The following is a 25,996-nucleotide window of genomic DNA, read 5'->3' as shown; positions in this document are numbered from 1 at the left end:
AAGGGTATAAGGACATGGTGGGGAGAGGATATGAAAACATTATCATTTCGATTCATCTCTCAATTGAGAAGTACAAGAAAGATCGATCATGCTTTTCCATTTTATATTTGCGCATGTTTAATGATTGTCTAATTACTTAAATTATTTTTTTTCAGAAAAAAGCAAAATAATTTGGTTTGTGGTGTTCCCATGATCATAAGCGAGGTCTGGATTTTGGCATCCTTTAAAAGCTATATTTTCTTCAACAAGCAAAGTGTTCGTCAATCGTCATGATTGCCATTCTTCATTGAGATAGTGCCCAACTTGATAGCATTATTGGACAATAGTGGAAACCCTAATCAAATACAAATGAGACTGGCAAATTATTATATAGCTGAGATTAAGCAAAGTTGGGTTGTGTATGGATTAATTTAATTAAGCCGTTGAGTTTAGTTTGAATCGAGGTCAGTTTGGTTCGAGTTTAGCTTGCCAACATTTACGAATCACGATTCTAGTTAAACTCAAATTTCAAGGACTTCGAAATCTTCTAACACCTAATCGACGTGAGTTCTATTTTTAACCAAAGTAATCAACCAAATGGATCGAATTATATTAGCTTAGAGACTTAAACCTGCCTAGATTAGAGCACTATTTTTCTACAGTATGTAGAAATTATTATTGTTCACGACTCTCAATTAATGGTATTGCTCACTACTCCATGTATACGTGATTAACAACGTGGAACAAAAACCAAAGTTTCCGAAGCACAAAATGACTGGAACTCCCCAATAAAACAATGAGAAAAGTTCACAAAAGTATTCAACTCACACCCCAAGAAAGAGTGGTAAAGGAAATTCCCAAAAAACCCATAATTTGGAAAAGATAACTACAACAGAAAAAGAGAAACGGATGAAAAGTTTGGAAAGCTACGAAAGAGCAATTGAATAGTAAAGGAGGTCCCCACGTTGGAGTAGATGAACACAATGATGCAAATTTTGACGCATCACGATTGTTGGCATCCTCCATTTTTAACCTTTGCTTTTTATGACATTTTTAGGCCTGTCTTCCCAACTTTTAAAAGGCTTTGGCATTGCTGCTGCCTTCTGCATTTGCATAATAATGCATGAACCTGAAACAGTGAACAGCAACATCACAGGTGCCCTCATTTCATATGCATCGTGTTCTTTACAACATATATTCAACCCACCACCCAAGAAGCTTTCCGATCCTGTAGATTCCTTACCACACCAAATTTGATAAGCAAGCGCATACCTCAAGTTAAAAAGTTAAAATATGGGCTAGGTAAGAGTTTGATAATTTCATTTTCCTTTGCTTTGGAAGGATATTTGTGTGGAATATGGAGATATGAGATGTATAGATGTTTGAATGTATAAATCTATAGGAATCCAGCCGTACAATGCAATTTGTGCATTGCAAAATTCTCGTGCTTTTGGATAACAACCGAATGTGGCATCAAGCCTATCAAAGGAAATAACTTAATGCAGTGAGACCGATTAGGTATGAACTCATCATGCACATTGCTCTAAAAGAAATAAAATTAAAAAAAATGATGGAAATTGTATCTATCCAAAGAGAAGAAGATAGAGAAGGAAAAATTAATTAAACAAGAAAAAAAATTATACTCTAATTTATTTTTTTTTTCTTTTTGTCCAAAAAGTATTGACAATGTTTTTGTTCAATTTTCTGAGCACTAAAATTCCTAAGAGAAATTAACATGCACACTGGCATTGATGACAGAGTTGCATGCAGGGCAATTGAGGAGGGTGGACCCACACATTGTACACAAGCACAAATGCCTGCATGGCAGCAACAACACCCTTGACTCTCTCTCCCCACAACTCTTACACATCCTATCTCCACCACCAGAACCACCGCGAACGCCACCGCCAACCGCCGCATTTCGGCTGTCCACCGCCTCAATATCCCGCCCGCATTCGTTGCTCCCGCAGCATGATTGGGCATCATCCGCCAAAGCTGTGGCCATGGCACCGCTGCCGCCAGCGTGGTGATCGTCGTTAACGTGCGCCAGGACTTGCTCTAAATTGGTGCGTAGGGAATTGGCTGTGGCTTCGTTTGTCTGTGCCAAGTCCCTCCATATCTGATTCTCGACGAATAGGCTCTTGACTCGTTCTTGGAGAACCCAATTGAGCTTTCCCATCCTCTGAATCTCCTCATCTTTCTCTTTCAGTTTCTTGACGATTTTATCCTGTATTTCCGATACTAACATTCTCGATTGCTGCTTTCTTTGCTCCTCGAGTTCCAATCTCACTTTTTCCGTCTGAAAAACCAAATAAAAATCAGTACAGGAAAAGATAAATAAAAATAAAAATCTTAAATTTCATGGCAATTCTCTCTGCCTGATGACATGAACGAGAATAAAAAATAAAAAAAAACTGGGTTTTTAAATTTGTCATCAGTTATTGAAAAATGGCACCAAACCTTTAGGAAAAAAAAAAAAGGAATAAAAATTTACAAGAAGGTTGGGTTAAAACAGAGGTTAAAAAGGGTGGACAACTTACATGTTGGGCAATGAAGTGGTCGATCTCAGATTGCTGTTGTTGGATTTGAAAAGCAATGTCTTGGTCGAGAAAAGAAGAGATTTTGGTCTTCCGAGGGACTGAAAAATTGTTGAAGTCATTGATTAATTGTTCTCTCGGCCGCTTCCGGGGATCGGAGATGTTGTTGTATGTGAGGCCACTGTCTGCCGCCTCCTTGTTCATGGAAGCCTTATTTGCGTCATAGAAAGGAGACTGATACATCGGAAGCAGATTTTCCGGCATTGCGGTCGACAAAAGAAGGCCGGAATCCATCTGGGTACTGTAAATATTTGGATTTCCTTGGTTGGTTTTGATGAAATCTCTGCAAAAATTAAGAACAACCCAAATCAGAAAAATGAAAATAAACAAAACCCATGTTTTGAAATTTTTTTTTGGAGGGTGGAAAGTACCTGTTGGGAATCAGTTGTGGTGGGATTAGAACTGCATGGTGGTGGTGCTGAGCTTCAACTGCCATGGAAATACAGAGTAGATTTTTGGTGTGATTTTTGTTGTGAGAGGAAGAAGATAGGAGAGAAATAAAATGAGAGAGTTTTGAAGAGAATGAGGATATGATGAAGGGAAGAGCACGCAAGAGATGGCGATTAGAGAGCCTGAATCAATTTATTAGGCAGAGAGAGAGGAGAGAGAAAGTGAAGGGAGAGAGATAGGAGCAAAAGTTAAAGGTGTTCCAACAAGATAAAGAAAATCCTATTTTTATACAAACTTTTGTTGGGATTTTTTTTTTTTAAACTTGAAAAGAATCACAAAAACTAATCATTTTGGTCCTTAAGATTTGCCAAAATGATTCATAAGATTTGTATAATTCATCACTTTAGTCCCTAAGATTGTCTATCATTCATTACTTTGGTCATTCCGTTAAAAGCACCGTTAAGTGGCTAACTCGAGACCAAGATAGCCACTTTCAAGCCGTGTTCTGACCGAACCACGACATGTTAGTTGTCGAAAAATGTACCATTATCTTCGTCTCATCGAGAAGTATGAGTTTCATTTTTAAATCACTTGATTTCGTTGAGTATTGAAGAAGTTATGAACATTTAAAGTTTTCCCAATTTCAGGCGAGTTTTCAAGTTTTCACTCCGATTTGTCAACTTTGAGGCTATTTTCCGGCCATCTCCGGCAACCATTGGGCTTCAAAATAGGCATAATCTTATTCTACATTTTCCTATCTTCATTTTAATATATTATGGGTAAATTTGGTTAAGAAACGATTGAGTTACGAAGCTTTGAAAATTGCCCAAACTTCCAACCAAGAGTTATGGGACACTTAACGGAGTTTTTAACGGAATGATCAAAATGATGGCTGGTGGATAATCTCAGGAGCCACTTTTATCGATTTGGAATCTCAAGAACCAAAGTGATGAGTTATGCAAATCTCAAAAACTAATTGTAAGACATGAAAGTGGCAGATTTTGTCAGATTTTGGTTCTATTTAAAAAAATTTATTAAATAAATAAATTTTATTATATTTTAGTTGAAAGATTTACGTTCTTGATTAAAATATTAAAAAAAAGACTTGTATAATTCCCTCACAACGAACTTAAAATCTACAGAATTCAAACTTAAAATCTCTCCCATACACATTTTTAAAAGCACCACCCGTAACCTCCCCATTCACTTTGCATTCACTCTTGGATTTCGTCGTGGGTTTTTCCCGTAATTGGACCGAACTTACAGGGACATTGACGGAATTTGACGAAAGTAACGGCAAAGAAAAGGGAGGTGCTGCAATTCTCTGCAGTTAGCAGCAACCCCTGCAGCCTACGAACCTAAGTTTGTGAGAGCTTTGGATTGCAACTCTCATTCTATTTGAACTTTTATTTTATAAGTTGTTTGTTTATCGGGTTCCTTGTGAGATTTGTACTGGTTTTTTAATATATTGAAAGTTTTATAGATAAAAACAAAAACAAAAAAAAAAAAGCAACCCCTGCAGCATCTCCGCCACGTATCCAATGTGTTGGTGCCCTTCGTAGAGGTCCGCCACGTCACCGATGAGGTACAGTCCTAGAGGACTTTTCCCGAAAGCAGCAGCAGCACTCGTTGGGTACGTGACTTTTATTATGGGAATAGGGGAGGTTTGTGGGGCCAAGGAGAGAGTGTCCCACGTGTGACGGGTGTGCATGTGTGAATACAATAAAGCTGACCCACTAGCCACCTCCTCCGGGGGGACCCAAATATGCGGGCCCACACCCCCCCTTTACGCAGGCGGTTTCCCCGTTCTGCTACCTTGTCTCCTTTCTTTAACTGGCGGTCTCCGTTAACGGACAACCAGGGATACCGGTAGATTTTTCTCGTGTGGGACGGTGCAAGGTGGTATTGGGGTATCATGGTCAAGGTCAACGGTGAATGGTGGCTTTCAACTTTTTGAATTGTGTGTTTTGGGGGGGGGGGGGGGACTATTTAATAAAGATGTACAGGTAGGGATGGATCATACAAGTGCATGCCAATTTAATTAATTATTGCTTAAGGGCTATAATCTTTTCCTTTGTAAGACTTTGCACAGCTGTGATTATTACCCCTTGAAACCCAAGCCAAATAGCATGGCATTAGGGTGGTGAAGGTAAATAGAAACTTCTCTCTTGCTAATTGGCACTCGGAAACTAGTGTATTTTTGTCCTTCGATCGGGTTTGTTCAAGTGATGAATGGGAATTGAGTAACAGATTACGATTCAAACAACTTTTTTGTGATTCAAATTCTTCTTTTGAGAGAATTGAACCTAAAACATCTCACTTACAAGTGAATAAGAATATCACTAGACCATAGTATTAAGTGACTCATGTAATTTAAAATCCATAACTATTTCATCATGTATAGCTGTTATTTTTAGAGTGTTGTTATTCATTTCCCAGTATCTTATCTCTTTACCCACTTTCGATTTTATTTCAGTGAAATAATTTTCACACGTCACAATATCACCCACGACAAAGCTTTTTTCTCAACAAAATAATTCATTAACAACAAAGTTACGCTTATATATTATTGTCACATTCATCTGTGTCTAAATTGATATTTCTCCAACTATGTTAAGAGTACTATTACTAAATCAAAGACTATTTGATAACTATATTGGAATAGGTTGCTGGTAAGCAGTTCTTGTGATTAATTCCAGATCTGTCATATGGAGTAATTTCCTAATAAGTCCCAATTGATTTTATAATATTGCAATTTTTCATAGTCAAAATCACATGTATGTTTTTAAATTCCAGTTAAATTCTTTCCTAACAAGTAAAGAAATATATATTGCAATTTCTCTTAATTTCCTACACCAATTTTTCACAACCTGCAGTTGCACCAAATTAAATATCTGGAACATTAACATAGGGTCAAGGTCAATGGTGAAGTTGTCCCAAATAAATTAACAGCAATGAAAATAATCAAACCGTTGGCATCAAAGTTCTTAATTCAGACACCAAAATTGAATTGGAGGGGCCAAATTATGCAACCAAATTATGGGGTATTGACCGAAATGAAGTCGATAGAACAGTAACCCCACCTTGTCTGAAACTATCTAACATCTTCTTTAATTCCCTCACGAACGCGCACAATTGAATAGGAAAGAAATTGAGAACATAAAGAAGGGGAAAGAAAAGAAAAGGAGTTGCCACCAAAAAAGATAGCAAATATGAATGAAGACAGATGGATTCCCATATCCACTATCCCTCACCTTTTTTTCTCTTTATTCATTCCATCTATTATTGCTTGCATTCATCATCCCATTAGGGTTCATAACGTATGCTTCACTTTATCCACCTCAAAAGAAAATTAATATAAGATACACAAGCAAACGCAAATGCCTATGATATAAAGAAGGCACAAGAAATAGATAAAAGAGGGAGATAGATGAAAACCAAATGGGTGCATTGAATATATTACGTTGCATTGTTAAGATTGCTACATATATTAATTAGTAGCTTGGTATTTGTGATATGTATGCTTATTTGGTAGCAGTAACATATATATATATATATATATATAGGAATTGCTTAAGGGGAGGGATCCCCATTTTTTCAAAAAAATGGGGACACGCTCCCTACCGTTGGATTTGAATTAAATGAAATCCTGTGGTTGAGATTCTATGGCCTGTGTTTTAATCTCAACCACACAATTTCATTAAAGTCAATCTAACGGTGGGGAGCGTGTCCCCATTTTTTTTAAAAAAATGGGGATCTCTCCCCTTAAGCTCCCTGTATATATATATATATATATATATATATATATATATATATATATAATACGAAAAAAATGATTTTCCTTTCAGAAGGCAAACTTTTATTGAAATAAATCACAGACATATAAAAATAGAGTTTTTCTATTTAAACACCATTACTTATCCAAGTTTACCCTAATTTTTTAATTACACCCTATTAAAAATACGAATTTCACCTTTTTCTAAGAACCTGACATTTGTTACCAAAATGCCTTTAAATACCAACACACCACATGCACTCACGGAATCAATGGCAGCCCACTCGGTTTTTTATCTAGGCAACAAGGTATGGCTCCTCATAAGGGTGAGGGCCCTCCTTTTGAAGAGCCATATCTTATTGCAAATTACTAGAGTTTTATGGGGAGGGACATGGTTTGCCCGGTCTTATTAGACGTGCTTAAGAAGAGTTTTATGGAAATGTTGAAATGCGTCTGTGAGTCTTTTTAGTCTTTAAAAATGTTGCTTCTACACCAGCTGATCCCTTTTAAAAAAAAGAAAAAGAAATATGCCCTCTTTTGTCTTTTTAGGGAATTAAAAATTAAAAGAATATTAAACTTTAAAAACTAGATGTGCTCCCTACGATCGAGCAAATGCAGCCACAACCTCTGCTGACATATTGTCTGCGTATGACAAAACTTAAAAACAAACAATTGTAGGAACTTGGGAAGTGATTATCACCCGAATGTCATGGAGAATTACAAGCTTTATGACTTGATCATCACAGGGTTCTTGGCCGGCACCACAACGATGCCTAGCTACTAAACTCTTTGAGGGTTTTCTACAATTTTGCAGATTCATTACAGCCGTTCCCAGTACGTAACATATCCACCACCATCTTCACGTCAGTTGCCCCCTTAATACTGTTTAAGAAAATATTTTTGGATTTCTACTTCTTGAATTCCATAAAAAAATATATGGGATTGGAATATGTGAAAAAGGGCAGGAAACTAAATATTTAAAGCTATGGGATATCTTAGCAGATTTGTCTTCGATTTGCCAAATAATATATAACCCGTCCAAGCACATGACAGAAAAAACTAGTGGATAAAAATAAGGAAGGAAAACAATGGCATATTCCATCATTGCGTTTGTTTTTCCTAGCATTATATTTGTACGTGGAGTAGACTGTAGAAATGGTGACTGTATCTGCACTATTGATTTCCCCTTATTCGTTAGAACTGCTTAAAATTAGGTTTCTTTTAGAAGTTTCCAATGACGTTCTTAAAGTTCCATCTCCTTTTCACGTCTAGTGTTGCAAGCATCAATAGCCACTAGCTAGCTAGCCAGCCATGCCGGCCCTTTATTTTCTCCTTTTATATCTGGAGAGGTCGGTTTTACATGCTAAACCACTTGGAAGATCCCACCACGATTCTAAAAAGTTTTTCAAATGTGGGAACCACACTAATATCGAAAACACATCATGAACGTGTATAGTGGTTCTGATAACCAAGAAGCATATCTCCTTGTTTGGTCTTATAAGCACTATATATGATTACTCCACTTGGAATGTATATCTTGTTCGAAAAGCTAAAACACAAATGGTAAAAAAATTCAACTTATGATTCTGAATTATTGGTAAGGTAATTTTCTTGTTGCTGTTTACATTAAAGGGTTTCAAACCCTAGTCTACTTCTACTTATTCTCGCCACCTGGCTAACGGCAGTTACTTAAATATGATAAGTAATTTAGCTCTTATGCTAGTATAGAAGAATCTGGTCAGAATTTTATTAAGCTAGGCTATATAAATTCATGTGGGCTTAGATTTACTTGTACAACAAGTTACTTGACTAGTATATATTTGTGTCTTGTGTTATCAATTGAAACCAACACAATTACGATTCTACATATTATTAAACTGCTAATTTGAACAATTGCATATGTCATGTTAGTTTGGCTATGAATTTGAGCTATTGGTTATAGAATTGGAGGTGAGGAAGTCATATGTGTATGGATTAATAACTTGACAATATGACGTGTCAGAACTGCCAATGAAAACACAATTAGCTTATTCAAGTAATATAATCTTGTAAAAGAAGATAAGTAGGATTGGGGAGCTTTTCTTAAGTGGGTAGCTAAATGATCAAAGCTAGTGAAACGGGAAGTCATAATAAAGTTACCGTGCTTTTATACTAAAGCAAAAAAGAAGCACTTAGGTCCCTCAAAAGTCCAAAGATCCGCAATTTGAGGACATATGCGTAGTTAAATGTGATTATCCACCTAATTGAAAAAGAAACAAACCCAAATTGGTGTAAATTAGGTCACTCATTGAGATCAGATGACTCGACACCACCATGTCGTGTTCATTAGTGCCGCCGCCTGAATTGTTAATTAATGTTTTAACGTGAAACTTTTCCTAATTAACTTGGCTCAATTTAATAATCGGTTGTTTCACATGTTATGGAGTAGGAAAATTATGCACATTGCATGGCCGATACAACACACTTTTAAAGTATTTTGATCTGTAATTTTGGTTGATTACGAATTATTCCATGTTATCTTTTTATTTTTACGAAAAATATGAAATAAGTCAGGATGAAGATACGCACCTTCAACTAACTAATTGGACCCATTATTTAAATTGTTAGATTTGATTAGGTTTTTTTTAAGAACGGTACCTGGTTGCTAAAGAATCAGCAGCACCTCCTGCTGATTCTTTAGCAGCCAAGTTCTATCGGTTTTTAATCATGATTCCTGCAATGATGATTTCTTTGAATTGATCAGTCTAGAATGCAACAAAGAAAGAAAAAATAAATAAATACAATTGAAAAATCATTGTATCCAACGAATTTGATTCCCAACTTTAGACGCACCATAATGTCAAAGAAATAGTTGAAATCTCCCACTCATCCTTGTTCCCTTCACAAGATGAAGTATGAAGACAGAGACATTGGCAGTCCATATTTTACCATCTTTTCTTTTCCTGCGAGAGACTAATCGACTTTGTATTTTGGCATATTAGGGTTAGTATTATTCTTGGCCGAAATTACGTGAACCGCAGGCCTCCACTCAATTCTATATTATTGAACCTGTGTGTGTATAATTGACAAACAAATGCTTGCTAAGTAAAAATTGAAAACTCAATTGACAACACAAACAAACACCAAATTGCAACCAAACCGATTGAAACGTGGGCATGTCACTTTCTTGGAATTTCTCTATTGGAGGCTGCAGGACAAAAGCATGGATTGATAGAGAAAATTTGTGCATATTATAAAGGCCAGAGTGTGGTCACTAATCACGTACTTTATCAAAATTATGCTACTCCCTGCAATTGTGGGCCAATATTTTGCTTTCAATCTTTCAATGATATGATTGAATAATAGGGTTATGTTCCTTTTTGAATAATTAAGGTGATTCTATCTTTGGGACTAGTAAAAAATTGATATATCTCTCTGTCTTTTCCTAATGGAAACAGCAAGGAAAATATTGTAACCCTAATTTGTTTTGTAATTTATTTTATTATGTATATATGTTTATTTCAAATCAAAACCTCAATCTAAAATGTCTTCTCCTTTGACTAAGAAAGCCTTAACTTGTAATGACAAGCTTTTCTTGTTTAAACGAATGTGCCTAATGGGACCCCATACCTTTGCTATTTCAAGCCAAAACATAGCATTACCCCCACATAATTCAACTTCCAACTACATTCTGCAACGCAAGCATAGAAAAAACCTTAGAAAAGTATGCAATTTTGTTCTTTGTATGTATCTCACATGAACCCCATTACCGCAACGCGTCATTGTTAATCACTTATGTAATCACAATTGGGGAACCTTGTTAAGAGGATACAAAGGTCGTACCCAGTGCACAAGGCTCCCGCTTTACGCAGGGTCTGGGAGAGGTGAATGTCGGTTAGCCTTACCCCCATTTATGGAGAGGCTGCTCCAAAGTCTCGAACCCGAGACCTACAGATTATGAATTATTTAGGGACTAATACAGATTCATGCAGATGTTACAGTAATTACCAATATTGGGTAGTTTGAGCCTTGAGATAATGCTGCAGATAGCTCTTTCACGTACCCACTTTAGATTTAATGGCTTTTGGTGTGAGGCACGTCAGGAATGATGCATAGAGATATGTATATATGCTGCTGGAGAAAGCGACCAAAGCTAATCATCCTCGATGGGCCGGGTCTACCTATATCAATGATTCTTGTGAGTCTGTGATACCTTGTTAAAATTAAGAAGCCAACGGTAAAATTAAGTGTGATGGGTAAAGTTACACAATTAAAATTTATAAAATGAAGATACATTATTTGTAAGGAATGAGATATGTGCATTCCTTCATTGGGATGCAAATATTGTCTTGAACTCATATAAGAATCACATCCTACAATGGATAGTAAAATTTGAGCGTGATACCAACATATTGAACTCATGAGTGTGATATACTTATAAACTAATTTTGTAAAAAAATATGACTCACAGTTATTAAACTCATACTAGTGTAGCAGTAGTGTTATAGGTATCAACTCATGCTACTTGATTCCTATATATAGATATGACACTCACTCAAATTATAGTATAAGAAATTCAATCTTGTCTTTCTTAACTGACGTTTTCTCAGAAGAAGTTAAGAAGATAACATTTTTGTCTATTTTTATTATTGAGTAGAAGGCGCACATTACCTAATTATATACAGAAATTCTTATATAATTAAGCTTAATTTTAATCATGGACTCTTTATGGTGCAGTGGTATCTATTCTCCCTTATGATGCCATTGATGCTACAATCACAAAGTTAATTTTGGCTTTTGATGCCACAACCACAAATGAAAGTCGTACTCAGAAAATATTAATCGTGCTTTCTCCATTATCTAAATGCATTCGTAGAAGTTATGATAAAAAAAAAAAATAAAAAAAAAAAGTTGGATCAATATCATAATCATCGATCACTAGCTAATAAACAACAAAATAAACAGGTTGGTGAGATTGGACCTCTGCATCGTTATTAAAATGTTTAAATAGTTGTATATTATTAGTTTGAGATATTGGACAATTTTCTATGTTTGTGCTGTCTCTTTAGGGTACTGTATGTTTAATTATGCTTAAAAAAATATGGACATGGTAAAGTTGAAGTGGAGGGTGCTGGAGAAAGACGTGGATGCTGTTAGTATTTGACAAAAAGATCAAAAATGAATTTGGCGTTGATATATCGACTTCAAAGAATGAATCCTTGATTCCCAATTGTCAAGTCAAAGTGATCATGCCCATTGCCCATTTGCTTAACAAATAATTAATTGTTAATACATGCATTTAATGCAAGATAGAAAAGTATTACTTAGGGCTGAAACAGAAGAGTACGTCAGTATTAATTAGGTACGATACAACTAAATGGTTGTATTGTTGAATATTATATTGCAAAATTAATACATGATGATAGACCCACGCTTTCTTTATAAAAGAGAGCAATTTTTGTATTCTAATTCCTAAAATACAAAAGCATATTTACTATTTAGGGCATGGAGTCCGACTAAAATGTGGCCAGCTCACTCTCTGGTCAACTACATAGCAAGCCCTCAGATGAACATCATTTGTGCACCGGAATGGGTATTAAAGCCTATAATACCTAAAATAAGTCTATCCACACTAAGAGCAAATAAAGGAGATGTCGAATTAGTCAGGCACATCCCAAAAGTTCATTTATATACAACTACATTCACAGAAAACTCAGGTATCATGAACTATTTAGCGTAAACATGAGGGAACCATCACTCTACTAAATCATGATGTATTCAGCCATTCGAGAGATTTTAGTTATATCTCGAGAGGTTGCTCTTATAACTATGGGCCATTCATGTTTGAGAGCAACAAAGCAAATGACATTTTGAATGACAACAACGAGAAAACTGAACTTTTGTTGGTTAGGTAAGCCTTCACAGCATCAGTACTGATATATAACCAACAAAAGTTTGTGTTTCAACAAGCTTCTGTCGTCCCTTCGTAGCAAGCAACAAATTCAAAATGCATAGTAGAAGAGCTACAGTTGTTAAAACAAATATACCCCAGATATGTCTCAGCTGCAACTGATACACTTGTGCATTGCGATACACAAAATACGTACGGCCAAAGTCAGAGGTGAGTTCTTTTGTTTTTGTTGGCAAATGACTAGACCCCACACGTACAATTCAGGTAAATTCATTCACCACATGCGTATTGTTGAAACTAAATTTATGCACATTCGTGGACGGAGGTGAAATCCAGTTAGAATTACCTATGATCTCCGGCGAAGGGAGATGGGGTGTTAGAGTAAATGTAGAAATATAAAGAATAATCCGAAGGATGACTTTGAGGTACAACTTGAATCGTTTCCTTAAAGTGTTACTTGTCCCCACTTGAATGAGTTCGCTAAAGGGTTCTTGGCAACTCACTTCCAAGATACAACAAAGTATGAAATATTCGATTAGCAAAACCGAATTGTATTTCCCTTAAAAATAACTAGAAAGAAATTATATGAATGTGATAGAGAGAGAAGAGAGAGTAAGGAAATCGTGTAGACAACAAATTTCTAAATGAATTTCTCTTCTGCCAATGTTACCAACACATAGAGAGTATTGCACCTGTTAGACACATCCTTTGGTTTGAGTATATGTCTTTTCATCGTGGGATACAACTCATTGCAGCAGTATGTCTAATAGACATATCTAATACAAAACACCAATTACCCAAAGGTCATATTTGTTGTAAAGCATGGTTAAGATGCCCAACCCAAGTGTATGGCTGTTAGCAACAATGAAAAGCTGCAATACTTCAAATTGAAGAGATATGATTGTTGGGCAATAACCCAAATCTATTCTCTGCCAATACAAAACGCACGCATATACATATACATATAATATAGATTATATATATAGATACATACATACATACATACATACATACATATACATACATATATATATATATATATATATATACTCTCGAAATATTCAACAATCCTTCCCTATTTTAAGAATATATAATAAATGGTATTATAATAGGGAATTGTTACTGGCACTCCAAAATTCTCATTCTACACTCCAAACTTTTTATATTTAGAAAGAAAAATACACTTATGAGAAGTGTAGAATCAGATTTTTGGAGTGCCAATAACACTTTCGTTACAATAATTCTCTCTTTATAATTAAACACAAGCATACCGATATAATCATGCATACAATAAAGGTGTCTTTCGAATTAAACCTTTAATTACTGTAAGTAATTCAAAGTTATAATGAATGCGATGGTGACCTAAGTTTAAACCAACTATTATTATGTTAAAACCGGAATCACTACACACATGACTATGTCTTATTTCCTTAAAGAAATTTCTGATCTAATTAAGCACTATTATGGCCTTGTGCTTCATCTTGGTTTCATGAACATTTACAAGAGAAAACCCAACTCTTGGTAGAAGCAGTACCACTTCTTATGAGGTTCCTTCCCATGTTGCTGCTACTATAGACATATCTACAAATAACCTCATTAAGAGATAAAACTCATCCTCCTAAACGTAACAGTCTTGCACTGATCATCCTAGAATGAGCTATATATTAATTTCCAGTGCTTTCACAACCACTTATATATAACTTGTTATTACCCACTAAACTTTTAAACTAGTGATGTTCTAGACAAAGTCAAGTTACCATTATTGGTGGCTAATTTTCAGTAAAGGGTTTTAGCCCCATTCCACTAGATGTACTAACTACCAAAGCTTTTGAAAGTGCTTTCGTTAACGGATATGCCAAGTTATTACTTGATTTAGCATAAATAATATTAATAACCCCATCAGTTATTAATTGCTTGACATATTCATGTCTCAAGCTAATATGTTTAGACTTTCCATTGTATACCTTATTGTATGCTCTAGACAAAGTAGCCTCACTATCACAGTATAAAGAAATGGATGGCATTGGTTGTGGCCACAACTCTATTTCCAATAACAAATTTCTAATCCATTCCGCTTCTTTACCTGCTGCCGCTAATGCTATAGATTCCATAGTTGAATGTGCTATACACATTTGCTTCTTCAAAGCCCAAGAAATTGCTCATCCGACAATTGTAAAAATCCATTCTGATGTAGACTTATTATCATTAGCACTTGTTATCTAACTTGTATATGAATATACTTCAAGTACTGCTAGAAACTCATAGTAAGTTAAACTCAGGTTAATAGTTCTTTTAAGATAACCAAAAATTCTATTTATTGCTTTCTAATAGGCAGTACTTGGACAACTAGTGTGTCTAGAAAGTTTGCTTACTGCAAATGCGATATCTGACCTGGTACAATGCATTTCATACATTAAACTTCCGATTACACTAGCATACTCAAGCTGTGCAACAGACTTGCCAAAATTATTAAGCAAATTATCACTAGGGTCATAAGGAGCATTTGCTTCTTTTATTTATAGATGCTTAAACTTAAGAAGCAACTTTTCTATATAATGTGACTGACACAAAGCCTAACCCATACTATGCTTCTTTACTTTAATTCCCAAGATAGTATCTACTTCATTCAAGTCATTCATCTTAAATTTTGAATTTAGATACTCTTTAGTTTCAAATACACCTTTCATGTTTGTACAAAAAATTAGCAAGTCGTCGACATATAAACATATAACAACACCATAATCATTTGTGAATTTAGAGTATATGCATTTATCAACACTGTTATGTCTAAATCCATATGATAAAATGACAAAATCAAACTTTTCATGTCATTATTTTGGTGCTTGCTTCAATTCATATAACGACTTGACTAATTTACAAACTTTCTTTTCATTCTCAGGGAGAACAAACCCTTATGGTTGTTCCATATAGACTTCTTCATCCAAATCACCATTAAAAAAAAAAATGTTTTCACATTCATTTGATGCATATGCAAATTATATAAAGATGCTAATACAAACAATATTTTAATTGATGTGAGCCTAGCTACTGATGCATATGTATCGAAATAGTCTATTCCATTTTTCTGTTTGAAACCCTTGGCAACTAGCCTGGCTTTAAATGTGTGAATAAACCTGTCTGTATTGTATTTTCTTCTAAACACACACTTACAACCTATTGCTTTTGATCATTGGGGCAAGTCTGTCTGACTAGATATTAATGATTCAAATTCATCACCTATAGCCTCTTTCCAAAAGGTTGTATCTCTTGAAGTCATTGCTTCGCTTAGACTTTTAGGATCATTTTCAACATTCAACAATATGGGTATTTTTTTTCAGAACCTTTTTTCTGTTTCCTTCAACTAAAAATATAATAGATTGAGACGAAATAAAGTCTGGGCCTAGAGTCTTTTCTTTTCTTTTTTACAGTTTCAGACTGTTTTCTTTTCTCACCTTGAGAAGAACTACTATCCAGATTAGAGAAAGGTGTTTGATTGTTCTCTTTTCCAGACACTGAGTAGTCGTTATAGAATTTATTTTCTATAAATTCGACATCTTTAGACTCAACTACTGTATGTGAGTCTAAATTAAGCAATCTATATGCCTTTGAATTTTCTGCATATCCTACAAATATGCTTTTGATTCCTCTTGGACCCAACTTGAATCTCTTCGGATCGAGTGCTTTATAAAAAGCTACACAACCCCATACTCTCAAATATGAAAAATTTGGTTTTCTTCCTTTGCAAATTTCATGGTGACACATGTGTCTAAGTAGATGTAATTCTATTGTGTATATGACATACAGTAAACAATGCTTCACCCTATAAATATTTTGGAGTATTAGCATTAATCATCATGTAATTAATCATTTCAGTAAGTATCCTATTTGTTCTTTTTGCCAAACCATTTTGTTGTGGTGTATGAGGTGCAGTTCTTTGATGTATAACATCATGCTCTTCACAAAAAATATCAAATTCATGTGAAAAATATTCATCACCTCTATCACTGTAAATAAACATAAGTGAACTTTAAACAATCATCTATAAATATGATAAAATGTCTTTTTCATCCTCTTGTTAAAACACCATTAAATTCACATATGTTAGAATGTATTAAGTCTAATAAACTTGTATTTCTTTCAGCAATTGGAAAAGGTCTCTTAGTTATTTTTGCTTGAATACATGTTTCACATTTATCATTATAATCATCATTGCAAGAAATCAAACCAAGTGTACTCATGTATTCTAAAGATCTAAAATTTACATATGCTAAACGTAAGTGCCATAAATGAGAGGAAGATTCAACAATATAAGCAGAAGAATTCACTTTATTATTAATATTTAGTTTGAACATCCCATCACAAGAATACCCCTTCCCAACAAAAATCCAATTTTTCAAAATTATTAACTTGTCGAACTCTAGAACAGTCTTTATGCCGTTCTTACATAATAAATTTGCAGACATAAGATTATTTCTAATTTTTAGAACATGTAGTACATTAAGCAACGTCAATTTCTTTCCAGAAGTAAACTAAAGTTCAACAATTCATTTTCCTATAACTTTGGTGGAATTATGATTCCCCATTAAAGCATCTTGATTCTCCGTTGATGATTCATATGTCTTAAATAGTGCCTTATCATTGCACACATGTATAGTAGCCCCTGAGTCGAGCCACCAATCGGATGATTTTATTGTCGCTGCCATATTCAGTTCAGTAACCATGCCAATATGCATCATTGATACCATTGCAACTATGTTATCAATTCCAGAATTTTCCACCATATTTGCCTCTTATTGGCAAATTCCTCAGTTGCTTTTCGTGTCTACATATCTGATACAAAACGCCAATTACCCAAAAGTCATATATGTTGTAAAACATGGGTCAGATTCCCAACGAATGTGTACATTTGTTAGCAACAATGAAAAGTTGCAATGCTTCAAATTGAAGAGATATGATTGTTGGGCAATAACCCAACTCTATTCTCTGCCAATACAAAACACACACATATACATATACATATAATATAGATTTTATATATATATATATATTCTTGAAATATTCAACATGAGGTTGATTGGGAATCTGTGTTGGACTGCCTATATATCTCTGGGAAGGAGAATCAAACTATTGTTGTAGTTCTTATTAGAGTAATAAGAATGAATGGCTATGATATTGCCACTTGTACTGAGATTACATAGTTTGTTTGTCTTGTTAGTTAGAGTGCTCTACAACACTATAAATACTCATTCATGTACTTCTTCATTAAGAAAATACAAGTTTCAATTCTAAATTTCCCTCATCTTCTCTTGACGGTTATCTTTCTCTGCATTTTATCTGTTTCCTCAGCTCAATTTTGGTTGACATGGTATCCATTGCCTCTTATGCTTACGCTACAATCTTTGATCCATCATCTGCTTCCGCTACAATCTCTTTGACTTCTACACTGAGGATTATTGATTGGACTTCATCTTGATTGTTGAATGTCTTTCTACCAAAATAGAAGAATTTAGGGTTTATGTGATTCTTGAATCTTCGTTTGCTTCATTTTCTCTTCGGTTGCACCCCATGTGTTTGCTCAATTTCCTAATTCAAGATTTGTGCTTTCATCTACTTTTCTTCAACAAAAAATGGTAACTGCTTCTCAACTACAAACTTTACAGTCCCTAATCACTAATTAAATTTCAACTGTTTCAACTTCTGTGAATGTCAAATTGGATGAATCCAACTATCTGAATTGGAATTTTGAAATAAAGTTGTTATTAGAGGGTCATGTTGATGGTATAAACTCATGTCCTCCTCGTTTCTCCCTCTTTTTTTTTTCCTGGTGAATCAGGGATTGACTCTGCTAGTCCCTCTAATAATCTTAAGACTGATGATTACAAGGTTTGGAAAATGCATGATCATGTTATTATGCAGTTAATCACAACTACTTTGTTACCTAACGCTGATTACAAAGATGACATGGAATTGATTTCCCAGAATAGAAGGAAGATTGACCAAACTGAAATCCACCAGATCGAGATGGACCATTACCAAGAATTCCAGCAGTTTGATTATTAGAGCGATTTCCCCCAAAATTGCGATTTTGATTGAATTTGTTGCGATTCTGATTTCGTCCTCGATAATTCCCTCGGAATTCAAAGTTATGACCAGAAGTAGAACAAGAATTATTTAAAGATTGAGCAGCATAAGCATGAAATGGGGTAGACGAATTGGAACAGTCAATCTTGTTTTACGCTTTTGAAGGGAAATTTCCTTGCTCAAAAGTAAACCATGAAGTTCATCAGAAGTAACAGATTCATTTCTTGTTTCAGTAGAATCAACAAATGATTCATAAGCATCAGGAATACCATAAATAATATAAGCTACTAGATCATACTCAGAAATTGGTTCACCTGTAGTAGCCAATTTGTCAGAAATTTCTGTAATGGAATTGAGATAATCAATCATCGAAGAATCACCTTTTTGGATCATCTGAATCTTAACACAAAGACTATGAATGTGTATGCGAGAAGCATCGGCAAATCGTTTTTCCAATGAGAGCCACAGAGACATGGAATCATCCATTCTAACTGTTAGAGGAAAGAGATGTTTAGAAAGAGTCGAATTGATCCAAATCATCAAGATTTGGTCTCACTCACACCAAACTTCATGTGCAGAATTAATAACACAAATTCCAGTAAAGTCACAAACAAATTGAAAGGGACAAAAGTCAGTTCCATCAATAAGCTCTAAAACTTTAAATCGCTTCAGAATTGGAAGAAATAAGATGCTTTATCTGATGTAGTTGTGACGATTCAGCTTTGCCGACACCATACTAGCTATATTATGAACAGTCACAGAAGCGATCGAATCAATGAGAGGATTAGAGACTTCAACGTGAGGAGCAAAGGCTGAAGAATTCGCAGGAGAAGGAGAATTGGATGAGTTCATCGCTAAGCCATAGTGGAATCTCATAGAAAATCATAAAGAAAATTAGAGAAAGACTTGTTTGGCAAGAGAGAAAGTGAAAGAAAATCAAGAACATGGAAGCGGGAGATCAACATAGGTGGACTCTGGCGATGATACCATGTGGAAAATATTATCTTAGAGAGTAAGGAACCGGTTTTTTAGAGAGAAAGAGAATTGTGTAATTTGTTATAAAAATGTAAAAGTTATAGAGAGATAACCTTTATTCGGGACAGGAACGAAGCAGTTGTAAAGTATTATACCAACACAAGCTGTTGCAGAGGAAGTAATGTATATTATTACTATTAGATATTTTTCTCTTCCTTTTTTCTCTGCTTTGTTGAACATTCGTAAAGCTCTATTTATAGAGCATCACCATGGAAACAAACAAAAACACTGTTAAACATATGACATGTTCACTGTATGCATGTGGGCATACATATTATACTATTTACAACACTCCCCCTTGGATGCCCACATATCAACATCAGTTGCCTCATTAAAACCTTGCTTGGAAAAACCCTGTGGGAAAAAAAACATAGCGAAGGAAAAAGAGTACAACTTTATCCGGATGGTGTTGAGCATGCTTATGTTGCCTCGTTAAAACCTTGATAGGAAAAACCCAGTGGGAAAAATCCTAAGCGAAGGAAAAAGAGTACAACATGCATGTATCATGGATGCTCCCCCTGAATTGGATCTCCCCCTGATTCTGCATTCTTCAAATTTGTAAGCCGACGTAATCCGATTCCCTGCACCAGCTTCTGAAATATGCACTTTGGTAGAGATTTGGTGAACAAGTCTGCTAAATTTTCATTGGAACGGATTTGTCTGACTTCAATAACTTTAGCCTTCTGAAGCTCATGTGCGCTGAAAAATCTTTGAGATATGTGTTTAGTCTTATCACCTTTGATAAATCCTTCCTTCATCTGGGCGACACATGCTGCATTATCTTCATGGATGACAGTTGGAGTGTCTGTCTTTGAAGGTAGACCACATGAATTCCGGATGTGATGGATCATTGATCTTAACCAAGAACATTCACGACTTGCTTCATGTAGAGCAATTATTTCCGAATGATTGGAAGATGTTGCAACTAGCGTTTGCTTCGTTGATCGCCATGAAATTGCAGTATCTTCATTAGTGAACACATATCCATTTTGTGAGCGGGCTTTATGCGGATCGGAGAGAAAACCAGCATCTGCGTATCCAACAAGGATTTGTTCATTTGTGGGCTTGTCTGAGTAGAAGAGACCCATATCTGTTGTCCCACGAAGGTATTGTACAACATCTTTGACTCCCTTCCAATGACAAATTGTTAGAGCAGAGCTGTACCTGGCTAACAAGTTAACTGAAAAAGCTATATCTGGTCTAGTACATTGTGCTAAATACAATAAAGCACCTATTACGCTCAAATATGGTACTTCTGAACCAAGGACCAGTTCATCATCTTCCTTTGGACGGAATGGATCTTTCTTAATGTCTAAAGAACGAACGACCATGGGGGTGCTAAGTGGATAAGCCTTGTCCATGCCAAATCGCTTCAGTATTTTTTCAATGTAAGCTGATTGATGGACCAAAATTCCACTAACATAATGCTCGATCTGCAGGCCTAGACAATATTTGGTTTTCCCAAGGTCTTTCATTTCAAATTCGCTTTTCAGATATTCAGCAGTTTTATGGAGCTCTTCAGGAGTCCCAACTAAGTTCATATCATCAACATATACTGCCACTATAGCAAATCCAGAGTTGGATTTCTTAATGAACACACAAGGGCAGATGACATTGTTGATATATCCTTCTTTAATCAAATACTCACTGAGACGATTATACCACATTCGCCCAAATTGTTTCAGCCCATATAGTGATCGCCTTAACTTGATTGAGTACATACCCCGTGGTTTGTTTGTTGCTTCAGGCAACTTAAGTCCTTCTGGGACTTTCATATATATGTCAGTATCTAATTCTCCATATAGATACGCGGTGATGACATCCATAAGGCGCATGTCAAGTTTTTCTGAAATCACCAAACTTATTAAGTAACGGAACGTAATTGTGTTCATTACAGGAGAGTATGTCTCCTCATAATCAATTCCAGGTCTTTGTGAAAAGCCTTGTGCAACGAGTTGTGCTTTGTATCTAGCAATCTCGTTTTTCTCATTGCGTTTCCTTGTAAATACCCATTTGTAACCTACGGGGTTTACATCAGTTGGGGTTTGGACTACTGGTCCAAAAACACTTCGCCTTTCCAAGGAATTTAATTCTGCCTGGATTGCATCTTTCCACTTAGGCCAATCTTGTCTCTGTTTGCATTCATCAACAGAGCGGGGCTCAATATCATCACTTAATATGATTTCAGTGGCTACTGCGAATGCAAACATATCGTCAATGATTATTTCATTCCGATCCCACAATTCATTAGTACATGCATAATTTATGGACATTTCTTTGCTTTCATGTACTTCTGTCTCTTCATGGCCATTTTCTTCTTCTGGAAGTCCAGAGTCATGAATTGTGGATTTGTCATTTACTCTCTCTTCCTGAATGATTTCATTTGGATTCAGTTGTGCCCTCGTTTTTCTCTTCCGAGGGGCTGAATCTTTTGAACCTGGTGGTCTACCACGCTTCAGGCGTGCACCAGATGAATCATTCGCTGCCACTTTATTTTGTCCAACAGGGACATCAATTCTGGCAAGTGCATTTGCAGCTGGTATATGCGATTTTGTCACTTTCATAGCGTCATTAAATGCATCTGGCATTTGATTGGCAATGCTTTGAAGATGAACGATCCTTTTCACTTCATTTTCACATTGAAGGGTTCGAGGATCAAAATGAGACAAGGTGGGAACAACCCATGTCAGCTCTTTCCGTTCTTCTGGAACGGTCTTTTCTCCCCCTAACGATGGGAAGACTGTCTCATCAAAATGACAATCAGCAAAACGAGCTGTAAACATATCATCTGTCAAGGGTTCCAAATATCTAATAATAGATGGTGAATCAAAACCCACATAAATTCCCAGTCTACGCTGAGGTCCCATTTTAGTGCGTTGCGGGGGTGCAATAGGCACATAAACAGCACAACCAAAAACTCGTAAATGTGAAATGTTTGGCTGATGTCCAAACACGAGTTGTATTGAAGAGTATTGGTGGTTGGCTATAGGTCTCAATCGAACCAATGATGCAGCATGTAGAATGGCATGTCCCCATGCAGAAACTGGCAATTTGGTTTTCATAAGCAGAGTGCGGGCTATTAACTGAAGCCGCTTGATCAATGCTTCTGCTAAACCATTTTGAGTATGGACATGAGGAACAGGGTGTTCAACATCAATGCCCAATGTCATGCAGTAATCATCAAAGGTTTGAGATGTAAATTCACCAGCGTTATCAAGTCGGATTGATTTAATGGGATAATCTGGGAATTGTGCTCGTAACTTAGTTATCTGAGCGAGAAGTCTCGCAAAATCTACATTCCGAGTAGACAAGAGACAAACATGTGACCATCTGGTGGATGCATCAACCAAAACCATAAAATATCGAAATGGTCCACAAGATGGTTGAATAGGTCCACAGATATCCCCTTGAATTCTTTGTAGAAATGATGGGGATTCAGCATCAACCTTTAGTTGTGATGGTCTAATTACCAACTTCCCTTGAGAACAAGCCTTGCAAGGGTTATCATTTGAGATAGCAATGTCTTTGCTCAATAATGGATGTCCATTAGAGTTGGTAATGATCCTACGCATCATGGTGGATCCTGGATGACCCAGACGGTCATGCCAAAGCATGTAAACCTTTGAATCAATGAACTTCTGGTTCATGATAGTATGTGATTCAACTGTCCTTATGTATGTATAATATAATCCACTCACACGCAACTTCTCCAATATACGCTTCTAGGTATCATTGGAGGTAATGCATAGATACTCCACATTTTTTGCACTTTTCATTTCAATGTGGTATCCATTTAGACGTATGTCTTTGAAACTCAACAAATTTATAGTAGATCGAGTAGCATACAATGCATTTTGTATGGACAATATTGTTCCATTTGGTAACATAATCTGGGCTTTCCCTGAGCCTTCAATCACATCTGAAGGTCCTGATATTGTTGTTACCCCTATTTTTGTAAGCATTAAGCTTGAGAAATACTTTCGATCACGAAGTATTGTATGTGTGGTTGTACTGTCTGCAAGACAAATATCTCCGCCATTTCTCATGTTCTGAGAATAACCACAGTTTTTATCCATGCTTTCTGAGTAAATGGAATCACAGTTAACAAACAATTTATAACAGGAAATTTACATGCCATTTTTATTGAATTTGAAAAACTAGTTTTAGACAACAAGTTCAGCATAATAAAAGTACATCAAACATAAATGATTTAGTCGAACCGATATACTTCATTCCCCCTTTCCATAATGAAGTCTGAAACATCTAGGTGAGTTGCGTCAAATTGCCCTGATAAATCAAACATTGGATCAGGTATATCCATTGGTTTAGCCTGGTCGAGAAAATTGGTCTCAACACCTTTCTTCTTGAGGGAGGCTTGATACAACTCCACCAGATGTTTTGGGGTACGACAAGTTCACACCCAATGCCCATTGCCACCACACCTATGGCAGGCTCATTCAGAGTTCATGTGAGCATTGGTCATGTTAGCTTTGCCTTTGTGACGATTCATATTTTTGAAGCTCGGGCCAGAATTATGCCTCTGAACCTGGTTGTGAAACTGATCACCATGGTTCGTGCCTTTCCTATTCCATCGACCTCGTTTGTGGCCACGTCCTTGTTTATGATAATTACCACCAGAGGATGTGGCGTTCACTTCGAGGGAAGCAGCATTTACTTCTGGGAATGGTGCAGATCCAGTAGGTAGGGAATTATGGTTTTTCATCAGGAGCTCATTGTTCTGTTCAGCTACCAGAAGTACAGATATCAGCTGGTTGTATTCAGTGTAGCCTCGCGCTCTATACTGCTGCTGGAGGAGCACGTTATTGGCATGAAATGTGCTGTAAGTCTTTTCCAGCAATATTTCATCAGTAATGGTATCCCCACAGAGCTTCATCTGAGAGGTAATCCTGAACAACGCAGAATTGTACTCCGCCACTGATTTGAAATCCTGAATTCTCAGGTGAGACCACTCATAGCGAGCTTTTGGAAGAATCACCGTTGTCTGGTGATTATATCTGCTTCGCAAGGCCTCCCAGAGAGCTAACGGATCTTCAACCGTTAAGTATTCACTCTTTAGTGCCTCATCAAGATGGCGGCGAATAAAGATCATAGCCTTCGCCCGATTTTGAGAAGATGAGCTGCTTTCTTCCCTGATGGTATCTCCAAGATTCCCTGCTTCCATATGGATCTTGGTATCAAGTACCCAAGTAAGGTAATTCTTCCCGGTAATGTCCAGGGTAGCATATTCCAGCTTAGCCAAGTTCGTCATTTTCTTTTCTGAAAGAAAATGAGATGTGTAAGAACTTGCAGTAATAAGTTTCCTAGAGGAATGTGATGTTAGAACTTCTGGTTCTTACAAATTTTTCATTTTGATCTTCAGGCCAAAATGATAAGCACTCGAAACTTCTGGCTCGAGATTTTCAGGGTGAATGAGAAGGGCGATTGTACCGCACCATTCTCATTGAAAGAATGTAACATGGAATGGGCGATTAGCCCGCACCACTCAAGTAGCAAGAAAATTGAAATACGCAGAGCAGGGTGGGCGATTATACCGCACCACCTAAAATTGCAATGAAATTAAATAACAGGTAAATTTAAATTTGGAGAGCAAGGATGGCGATTATACCGCACCACCTAAAATTGCAATGAAATTAAATAACAGGTAAATTTAAATTTGGAGAGCAAGGAGGGTGATTATACCGCTCCACCTGAAATTTGCAATAAAAGTAGATATGCAGTCCAAGATAGGCGATGATACCGTACCATCTTGGATCGCAATAAGATCAATATAAATACTATGTTAGTAATCAATATCCAAACCAAACAAGTAATCAAAGATGTATGTAACCGCTAGTTGGAGAACTACGAGCAGGCATGGAGCAAATAGTTCGTCGCGAGGATATACCGCGCAGTTGAGGCAGATGAAGAAGATGAACAGGAAAAACCTTAGAGGAAACATTTTTTATTTTTGTTCGGCGGAGAGAAATGAGAGAATGATTTCCTTTATTGTTTAGTGAATGTAAATTAGACATTGTTATACTTAGAGACTCGTGCTGATAACGTGTTATAAAAATGTAAAAGTTATAGAGAGATAACCTTTATTCGGGACAGGAACGAAGCAGTTGTAGAGTATTATACCAACACAAGCTGTTGCAGAGGAAGTAATGTATATTATTACTATTAGATATTTTTCTCTTCCTTTTCTCTACTTTGTTGAACATTCGTAAAGCTCTATTTATAGAGCATCAC

The 25,996-nt window shown here is 36.1% G+C and overlaps 2 protein-coding genes across 2 annotated transcripts; both read right to left on the bottom strand.

Annotated features, from left to right (window-relative positions):
- Positions 1-1,599: 1,599 nt before the first annotated feature.
- Positions 1,600-3,255, bottom strand: LOC103409000 (BOI-related E3 ubiquitin-protein ligase 1). The gene is made up of 3 exons (XM_029102964.2): positions 2,948-3,255; positions 2,520-2,859; positions 1,600-2,278 (listed from the first exon to the last, which is right to left on the bottom strand). Exons 1-3 carry the CDS (start codon positions 3,010-3,012, stop codon positions 1,700-1,702), a joined length of 984 nt encoding a protein of 327 aa, XP_028958797.2. The 5' UTR covers positions 3,013-3,255; the 3' UTR covers positions 1,600-1,699.
- Positions 3,256-24,200: 20,945 nt separating this feature from the next.
- On the bottom strand, positions 24,201-25,016 carry LOC139196249 (uncharacterized). Its single transcript, XM_070821926.1, has one exon. It carries the CDS (start codon positions 25,014-25,016, stop codon positions 24,201-24,203), a length of 816 nt encoding a protein of 271 aa, XP_070678027.1.
- Positions 25,017-25,996: the final 980 nt, after the last annotated feature.

Source organism: Malus domestica, chromosome 05 (assembly GCF_042453785.1).
Source record: "Malus domestica chromosome 05, GDT2T_hap1".
In the NCBI taxonomy this organism is placed as follows: Eukaryota; Viridiplantae; Streptophyta; class Magnoliopsida; order Rosales; family Rosaceae; genus Malus; species Malus domestica.
Note: the sequence above shows the minus strand (reverse complement) of the source record. Positions and strands in the feature narration are given on the sequence as shown.